Source organism: Oncorhynchus mykiss, chromosome 6, assembly GCF_013265735.2.
Source record: "Oncorhynchus mykiss isolate Arlee chromosome 6, USDA_OmykA_1.1, whole genome shotgun sequence".
Taxonomy (NCBI): domain Eukaryota; kingdom Metazoa; phylum Chordata; class Actinopteri; order Salmoniformes; family Salmonidae; genus Oncorhynchus; species Oncorhynchus mykiss.
In genome coordinates, this window is record NC_048570.1 from 58,526,803 (window position 1) to 58,536,341 (window position 9,539).

General features: G+C 39.6%; 1 protein-coding gene across 4 annotated transcripts in view; it reads right to left on the reverse strand.

The window, feature by feature from the left end:
* Window positions 1-1,082: 1,082 nt before the first annotated feature.
* The window catches only part of LOC110526242 (adhesion G protein-coupled receptor G3), a 28,953-nt gene continuing 20,496 nt past the window's right edge, over window positions 1,083-9,539 (reverse strand). For all 4 annotated transcript variants that reach the window (XM_021607042.2, XM_021607040.2, XM_021607041.2 and 1 more), the window contains 11 exons: window positions 6,714-7,023; window positions 6,225-6,351; window positions 6,010-6,138; window positions 5,512-5,631; window positions 5,293-5,335; window positions 5,093-5,193; window positions 4,656-4,780; window positions 4,111-4,379; window positions 3,815-3,905; window positions 3,406-3,686; window positions 1,083-2,966 (listed from right to left, as the gene is read on the reverse strand). In XM_021607042.2, the coding sequence (XP_021462717.2) occupies window positions 2,884-2,966; window positions 3,406-3,686; window positions 3,815-3,905; window positions 4,111-4,379; window positions 4,656-4,780; window positions 5,093-5,193; window positions 5,293-5,335; window positions 5,512-5,631; window positions 6,010-6,138; window positions 6,225-6,351; window positions 6,714-7,023 (1,679 nt within the window). In that variant the 3' untranslated portion in view covers window positions 1,083-2,883. The remainder of the gene's footprint in view (window positions 2,967-3,405; window positions 3,687-3,814; window positions 3,906-4,110; window positions 4,380-4,655; window positions 4,781-5,092; window positions 5,194-5,292; window positions 5,336-5,511; window positions 5,632-6,009; window positions 6,139-6,224; window positions 6,352-6,713; window positions 7,024-9,539) is intronic.

The following is a 9,539-nucleotide window of genomic DNA, read 5'->3' on the forward strand; positions in this document are numbered from 1 at the left end:
TCACCAGTGTCATGATCAAAGATATGATCAAGAGCCTCACATAGAGTATATCATTTGGTCATTGTGACGCCACAGAATGAATTGTGAGCAAGACCTCAAAAAGGATTTATATACCTATATATATACACCTCTATATATTATTGAAACAATGTTGTGATTGTTTGTGAGAATGCCAACAGGTGTGGTTCCTGTGGGGGAAAGATTCTACTGGGGAAAGGTGAGGTGTGTGTGTGTGTGTGTGTGTGTGCGCGCGCTCAAACACAATTGCATGTGGGGGTCTGGGAGAGGAAGTGTGTCCATCTGATGAATGGGCATGTGCCTGAACTCAATTTTATACACTAATTGTAGTCTCACCCATTCATTTCTAATGACCCGTCATTTTTGACCAGGAACACCACAGGTGTACAAAAGATAAAAAAACACCCAAAATGTTATGAAAATCATCTAAATGTATTTTGTGTGTTCAGATGCCCTGCGTGGACAAAGTCCTGGAAATTTATGACAATCAGATTAAATTAGCTACATTTTTCAGAGAGAAAACTTGCAAATGAATCCAATTCGACCGGAACACAGGAGGGTTGAGAGTTGTTCATTTGTTAGGCTATTGGTTAAAAGGTACAACACAATCTTGATTATTGAATTACCTTTGATCTAGTTCAGTCTTATCAATCAAATAAACATATTAATCTCTTACGTACTGTAGCTAGATGACTGTGGCCATTTGTTCCTTAGAGACTGCTAGAATTAGATTGTTTAGCAATGTTGCACACCTGTGTAAATTAGATATTTCTGTATTTAATTTAAAACATTTGCAAAATGTTCTAAAAACATATTTTTTACTCTGTCATTATTTGGTATTGTGTGTAGTTGGGTGAATGTTCATATTTAATACATAATACATTTTGAATTCAGGATGTAAAAATACACACTGGCCTGCTACAGTCCCTTTCTATAATGTCCAGAGTAGACCCACAACTTATCCAAATGTAATGTTTTAGGATATTTGTATTATCCCTAAACAAGATTAATAGGGGAGCCTTTTGAGCTGCGTGTCTTTACTGTTCTTACGTAATGACGCACATGGCCTCTCCGCTGCCTATCAGCTATTCCTCTATCTTCAGGATTTATATTGAAAATTCGGCAGATTTTAATGGTTTCATGTGTGGTATGATTGCTAGTTAGCCTATTGCATATCTGTCCCTACGTTTCTCAAAAACAAGTGAAATCTCAAAAAAAAATTGTCTGGACCCTTTCCTTCTATAACACTCCATTTACAATATAAACTTTGGTTGAAAGAAAAATAACTTCACCTTTAATTTGCCTTTTTTACAGTGTTGCCTTTCAAAGCCAAACATGAATTTGTAATTTTACTCAGCAAGAGTTTTAAAAAGTTGAGTTAATAAACTAACACATTAGCTTAAATTCTGTTCCTAGTTAACCATGAATGACTGTGTACAAAGATTGAATGTCAAAAAAGACTAAGAAAACCTATTCTGGTATCAATGTCAGTCAAGAGTTTTACAGTCACCCGTCTATGAGTTAAGAAAAAAACGTGTTTCAGGTGATGGTTGACAAAGTGAGATGTTCTCAGTTCTGCTCCAAATCCCTGACACAATGTGTCTTCCCGGAGGGTCGTCCAGATTCTAATGTCGCTTAGGCACCATGTAGTATAGGGGGGATGCAGGTGTGTGGGACATACAAAAATGCTCTTCATCTACGATGTTATGATTGACTCCTTCAAACAATGTCTCTTTGATCTGTTCATTGTAGGTGGAAATGGGGTCAGAGGGCAGTGGCATGTAGAAGTGTTGGTCTGACAATTACCTTTTGAATTCAGAAACAATCAATTGTGTACGAAATTCGCCTGTCGAATTGCAATGGTTGGTTCTGACTGTAGCTTTTTCAGAGATTGTAGCTCCTCTTTGCTCAGGTTGGGTTTCTTCATTCTTTTATTCTGTTCACACTGAACTTTTTTCACACTGAACCTCGTCTTCCAAAAGGCAGCAGTATATTTCCACATAATGATTTCGATGTTTGGGACTATACTGTATTTCCTTTTTTTTTTTTTTAATGGCACACAAGAAAATACAAAACAATATGATCACAAAGTAAAAGGAGAACAAAAACAGCATGTGCAGAAGAGGTAGAAAACCCCAGAGAGGCTTCTGAGGCATCTCCCCCTTTCAAATTCTTATGGAATTATTATTTAAACAAAGAAAAGGTTTACACAATCTAAAAATGTTCATTTCTAAACATTGATTTCCTATCCCTGCAAATATGGTGTTATCCTAAGGTACTATCTACTTGTAGGCCTAATGTTCTCTCAGGTAGCCCATAAGCTAGGAGGTTATATGCTGTACACCTATTCTGCAAAAACCAAAAGGGAATTCAAATTCTCCAAAATGTTAGATGGACTAAAAAATGGCATATCTTTCAGAGGGGTTTTGATAACAGTCAAAGAAACAGAAAGGCACCAATTCACAGTCGACCACATCACCTTACCCTCGTGTACGACGGTGAGTGATCGATCGGGTATCCAAACGTATTTGATTATTTTCAGAGATGAAAATCATTTGAACCTAATAGATGTTTGCCTTGGACTATACACATCAAAACTGAATATGCATGGAAGATATGTCACAAAATACAACAATATGAACACAAAGTGCAATAAACAGAACAACTTTGAAAAGTAAAAAAAAGTATTATGAGCACAGCAAGCTTACGAGCAAACCTGGAAACCTAGGTTTGCCTATAGTGAAAGTTATAAACCAACATACTAAATATTGTATTCATGTAATAAAATTGAAGCAGTGGTATTAGTAGTAGAAGGTTTAACCGTGTTAGTCAAGGGACTGGCCTCTCAGCTGGATGCATCTCAGTTCAAGAAGATACAGTGGTTGCCATGGAGATAGATGCCTTCTCTGGCCGAGTTAAAGCCCAATAGCGTAGAAAGAGGAAGAGGCCTGTAGGGTGCAATAAACATTTTTACTGAATTACAAGAGCTGCTCTTGGAAGATGATGGAAAATGATGCCAAGAGTGTGCAAAACTGTCATCAAGGCAAAGGGTGGCTATTTGAAGAATCTCAAATATGAAATATATTTAGATTTGTTTAACACTTTCTTGGTTACTACATGTGTTAATTCATAGTTTTGATGTCTTCACTATTATTCTACAATGTAGAAAATTGTCAAAATGAATAGAAAAACCCTTGAATGAGTAGGTGTTCTAAAACTTTTGACCTGTAGTGTATGTACTATTTTATTATCAGCAGTTAAATTACCATGAGATTTTTATCATTGACTTTTCATGAGATTGTGCTCCTGTACACAGACCTACTGTGTATGTATGTGTGCATGTGTGTACCTGATGTGAATGAGAATAAGGGCTGTATCTTATCTCACCATGGAGAGAGTTGATGGTGCAGAAGATGTAGAAGGCTGTCTCCCTCAGGGGGCCAAACTGGAAGAGCAGGACCCCCCAGGAGACCCCCAGGAGCCAGGCCAGACCCAGCAGACTGAGTACTGTCCCCCTGTTCATACCCCTCTCCCTCAGGACAGGACTCTGACGGTGGGCCCTCACCACCTTCACTGTCACAGACCCAAAGCACAGCATGTTCACCGCGAATGTCAGCACGAAGTATGAGAAGGACACCGTGGTCAGAGCAGAGTCAGTCAGCCAGCACCTACGGATGGACGGAGAGAGTCACATACATACACAGACAGGGACACATTCAGTAAATGTTTTACAGAGAGTAAGGGAGTCTTTGGTGATTTGAAAACACATCATTATCAAAATTATGATATAGCTTACATTTGAATAGCACCACCGTCTTGCTGGTATATTCTGTATTCTCCATATTTGCCACAAGCAACAATTATGGTAACTACTATGCCAGGTATTCCTGAAAGAGATGTGGTTGCCCATTGAGTCAAACACCAAGAGACATCGTTGATTCCTTAAAGCGATGAAAGCTGGAAGGATACAAAGATCCCATGGACAATACCACATGGACAATACCATGTGCAGCTTGGTGAAACAGTTTCACTTCTCATTGATCAGGTAAAGTCCAGTCATACTTGTCCTCCCCATTGACTTAGTGCACTCACCCCATCCTACCAGGCCCAGTTTGAGGAGGTATCTGTTGACGTGGATGTTGAAGACCCGAATGATGAGCAGATAGAGGTGGAAGCCCTCCAGGGAGAACCAGGTGAGGGTGCACAGCAGAGAGTAGTGGGTGGCTGCTGCCGTAGCAACACACAGGCCATGGACACCAAGAGAGGCTAGGCTGTCATTGATGAGGAAGGTTAGGTTGAGGCACAGCAGCGCCACACACAGGTGGATGTGGATGCACAGGGAATCATCAGATTTTCCCCTTCTGGGGGAAGAAGAGATTGAAATCTATTTTCAAAATCAACAACATAGCAAAGCTCATTGTTAAGGCAGTTTCCTCTATAGGTTCCTTCTGCTTCCTCTTTGGGGTCAAGTTTCTGTAAAAGCACTGCGTGACAACTGCTGATGTAAAAAGAGTACTTAGAATAGAAAAATGAGTTTTTCCAATGAGGATGTTCTGTTTGAGTGGCATTGTGTGTATTGGCTCGTTGTTTGCATGTTGTGGACATACTGTAAGTATTAGTTGGCAGTATAATCTGACCTGAGGTGGATGAGGAGAGCCAGACACAGGAAACAGAGGGATATTCCACAGCCCACCCTGGACAACAACGTCAGCAACCACACAGAGGAGGAGCTCAGACTGGCACTGGAGCCACTGACCGGAGACTGCCGTCAACAAAACACACAGTGGCTAGATCACACGTTGGTTGAGTGTTTCATTTTAGGTTGAAATGAATCCGTATTGTGGTACAGCACGATTTAAAATGAAAGGTCATTTCCGATTGAGCGGACAAACAAGTCACTTAGCGTGAATGCAGTCTCCGCGAACGTGGGAACATTGCACTGAACTCTCAGTGGTGCTATACGCCAGATCTTCCCTAATACAGTTTGAATCAAGCCCTTAATCAATTGATCAAACAAATGTTAAAGTGAGGTCACAACATATTTTAAGAGTTAGGTTAAGAAGTTATTTCTCACCATAAGTACAGCGAAGAATGAAAGGTGGTTACAAGAGCACACTGTTTCATTTTCCTTTGTCTCAGTGACACATCCAGAGGAATTCCAATGTGCAACAGTATCTGTGTAACAAAGAGATACAGTAAAACATTTTCAACATTTTATTTAGTTGTATATAGTGCATCATACAACTATTTTGTTTAGTTAATAAATAATACTACCATTTTCAAGATCCCAGAACACACATGCTAGTGATTTGTTTTCCTATCAGAGAGAATAGAACCTGATTAGACCCTTCTCCTATTCCAATCCACACCATATCATAAACATGAATTATTGGAGATGTAAAGCAATTGATAGATTGCCGACAGGTGACAGAACAAAAATATAATAAATATATTTTTTAAAGAGTGTGATGTAGATATGCACTGCTCACTAACCACTGATGCATTCTGGAAGAGGAACGTGATCTTAAAATAGTTACTGAGGCCTGAGATGTCCTCTCCCACATCGACGGATACCACTCGACTGTTTAGGAGCTCAGTGTTGTTCTCCTCCACCTAGTAGGGATCAGAAGAGAGGATATACATTCTCTCTAAAGATACAAGTTAATAAAAAATGTCAGTGAGGACAATTCTCCATGATGTTTGAGTCCCACCAACAAGCAACAACATATTTCAAAGTTAACTTGTTTTCTTTTATCTGAAGTTGTGTACACAGGGTGTATTGCAGTGCATTTTGAGCATGGTGTGACTGGTAGCTCGCCTAGTAGAATGACAATGAATGAAGAAGTGGGAGAGCAGGCAGAAGTTTGCCTTGTACTGTAACTTTACATAGATGACAGAGATACAAATGATTGTTGGGTAAATGTATGTTATGAGTGCAGGACTGTTTCATTAGTAATCTCTGAGATGTTGTGGTTGTTACTGTTGTTTTACCGGGAACATGCTGTGATGCTCAAACCAAAATACTCCCAGGTTAACTTCCTCTGCCGTGTCTCCCAGGAAAACACGTAAGGCCTCAGTAGGAATCTCTAACCAAATGTCATCCATCTTCTCCAATGTGGCCTGGTGGAGATGGAGAATGAGTTATACATGTGATTACTGACTATCTCCCCATTTTGCTTTCTGCGTCCCTCTCATTCGTTGCTTACATTATTGGTGGAGGGTAGAGCCATTCTAAAGTTTAGCAAATTGTTCTTCTGATGTGATGTCACTGAACCTTTGATGCCGTCTAGGAACACTTTCTGAGGTCCCTGCTTGGTAATGTTGTGAAATGTGCTGTTGTAATGAAATGAAGAATCACAGTTCAGAAAAAGCATGCCAAAAAAAGATTCCATGAAAATATCTCTTTCATTTTTTTATTTAACGAGGTAAGTCAGTTAAAGAACAAATTCTTATTTACAATGACAGCCTACACCGGCCAAACCCGGACGACGCTGGGACAATTTTGCGCCTCCCTATGGGACTCCCAATCAAGGCCAGTTGGGATACAGCCTGGAATAAAATCATGGTGTCTGTAGTGACGCCTCAAGCACTGTGATGCAGTGCCTTAGACTGCTGCGCCACTCGGGAGATGTCAGTCGAATAATGCCATAGCTCAAACGACAGTAAAATATGTCAATCCTAATAAGTGGACTTACTTTTTCATGGAATGCAACTTCTTGCAATGGTATACTGTTTCTTCCTTTCCTTTACAATTTCTGTTCAAGTCATCGACAGAGGTTAGGTCATTCTTATTAAATGTCTTTTCAATGTCTTCACAATCACATATTTTCACACTTGGAAAAAACATTTCACTGATGATGGTTGTGATGTTATTTTTAGTCATACAAGTGCTGTTCTGACTTAGATCTTGCATGTCCATAGAGATAAAATTCCATTGATCCACACAATTCTTTAGAGGCATTTTTTTGCAGTTTTCACAATTTGGCATGATGTTGATGGTGCAGTCTGTAAGAGGAGAACAGAGTTCTGGGTGTTGGTCAAATCAAATTACACTGAATAGAAACACATTCTTCATTATTTTTCATTCATAACAGTAGAAGTCTAGATAATTTACATATTAATGTATGAAGAGTTTAATTCCAAAATATATTCATTTTCATTAATGTTTGTAAATTGACATTAAACATTTATTTTGTGAATGATATTCTTTTAAAATTTTACCATGACATGGGTTAGTGAAAAGACAGCCATGATTTTGTTTGGACCACAGTATATTTGAAGGTTATTTTATTTCAGTGAGACAAATAATCATGTTTTGTGGCAAAACGCTATATATCCTTTTCAAATAACAGAGCAATAGAAAAAGTATCCCAATTGGGGTTTAAATCGTTTTTTTTTTGGATAAATCAAGGGAAGCTTTTTCAGTTAGATTATATAAACTTTATGGAAGGATTTAAGGACTAATTAAGGACATTGAAAGTCTGTCTGAATTAATTTGCCTGTCAAGGATGGTTTAATTCCTATTGTTGGAGTGACAGCCTGCTGTCGTTTGCAGCCGACAGCCAATAGATATCAGTTTATAGGTTGTTTAATTTCACGATAAACGCTACAAATGTCGGCTCAATCGGATATCACCTTAAAACGTGAACCCGGATCTACCGCAATACTTCAGCGTTATGGATTGAATCCAACTGTAAAACCTAGATTCAGGGCTGGATTCAATTGGTATTGTCCATGAATATCTGTCATAGCCTATTTCGGCGATACAGATTGATTCCAGCCCTAAACCCCCCTGGTTAAATTATAATACATATCTGATTATGTTCCGAAGTGTGGAAAAAATATTTAGAGAAACCTAATTTACAATTAAACAGCCATAGAATGTTGCAGTGTCATGTAAATGTATCATTATACAGAAACCTCAATCACAACTCTCTAAATACATGGTTCTGGATATTGCAGCTAAAGCAAGTGTGTCAGATATGACACAAACATATTGGGTTGTTGGGTCAACCCAGTTGATCGGTTGCAGGCGTTGGGTCACTTAACGTTAATTGGGCTGTTTTCCTTACAAAGAGCAAGGTTGGGTTGTTAATGCTGGGTTACTGATGTTGGGTGATTGAGATTTGACCCACTGGGTGGGTTAATTCTCCAACCAAATCCAGAAGATCAAAGTGATCTGGCAAGCTCAATGAGGATAGTTGAAGCTGTGTAGGAAGCCTACCAGACAGCGCAGCCCGCTCTGAGTGGAATTGCAATGGGCAAGGCGTTGTGGCTGACCAAAAACTGTGAGTAAAAAGCTAAATAGGCTAACATAGCTAACATTACTAATTATCCATTCAGGTTAAATAGAGCTATATGTCGTTGACAATTTTAGACAATTTAAGCAAACAACCCCATGCCTGCTAGCTTGAGCTTGAGCCAACAAGCTATTTTCCTGTGCTGCGTGTGGTAGCAAAAATGTTAGGTTTTTGTTGAAGTTTGCCTAGCTGGCTATGTCAGTAGCTGTAGCAAGCTTGTCTTCTGTAAGCGTAACATTACTGTGTGGTGCATTCTTTCACACCAGGTAGGTAGCTAAATAATTTAGCCTAACATTAGACCAGTTAGTTACGTCTAGATTTGACTAAGCTAGCTTGGCCTATTCCCTGTCTGAGTTAACTTAACATGGTTGTAGCTAGTCAGCAAGCGTATTATTACTCAGGCTATTATAGTGGTTCAGTTACTATATATTTTACTTGTTGCCTAAATGTTTCTGAGTTAGCTAGTTAGCTGGCTAGCTAATCAGTCTGGATGCAGACAATTACTTTTGGGCAGCTAACGTTACAGTGCATTCTGAAAATATTTAGACCCCTTGAATGGGGAGCGTTGCTGAACAGCTATTTTCATGTCTCTCCAGATATGTTCATTTGGGTTCAAGTCCAGGCTCTGGCTGGGCCACTCAAGGACATTCAGAGACTTGTCCCAAAGCCACTCCTGCAATGTCTTGGCTGTGTGCTTAGGGTCATTGTCCTGTTGGAAGGTGAACCTTCGCCCCAGTCTGAGATCCTGAGTGCTCTGGAGCAGGTTTTCATCAAGATCTCTCTGTACTTTGCTCCATTCATCTTTCCCTCTCCTGACTATTCTCCCTGTCCTAACACTGAAAAACATCCCCACAGCATGATGCTGCCACCACCATGCGTCACCGTAGGGATGGAGCCAGTTCCACCAGAAATGACTCTTGGCATTCAGACCAAAGAAGTCAATCTTGGTTTCATCAGAGAGTCTTTAGGTGCCTTTTGTCAAATTCCAAGCGGGCTGTCATCTGCCTTTTACTAAGGAGTGGCATCCTTCTGGCCACTCTACCATAATGGCCTGATTGGCAGTGTTGTAGAGTACTTTAAGTAAAAATACTTTAAAGTACTACATAAGTAGTTTATTGGGGTTATCTGTGCTGTACTTAACTATTTATATTGCTGACAACTTTTACTAAACTACATTCCTTATGAAAATTGTACTGAGTGTGCCCCTGGCTATCCGTACGT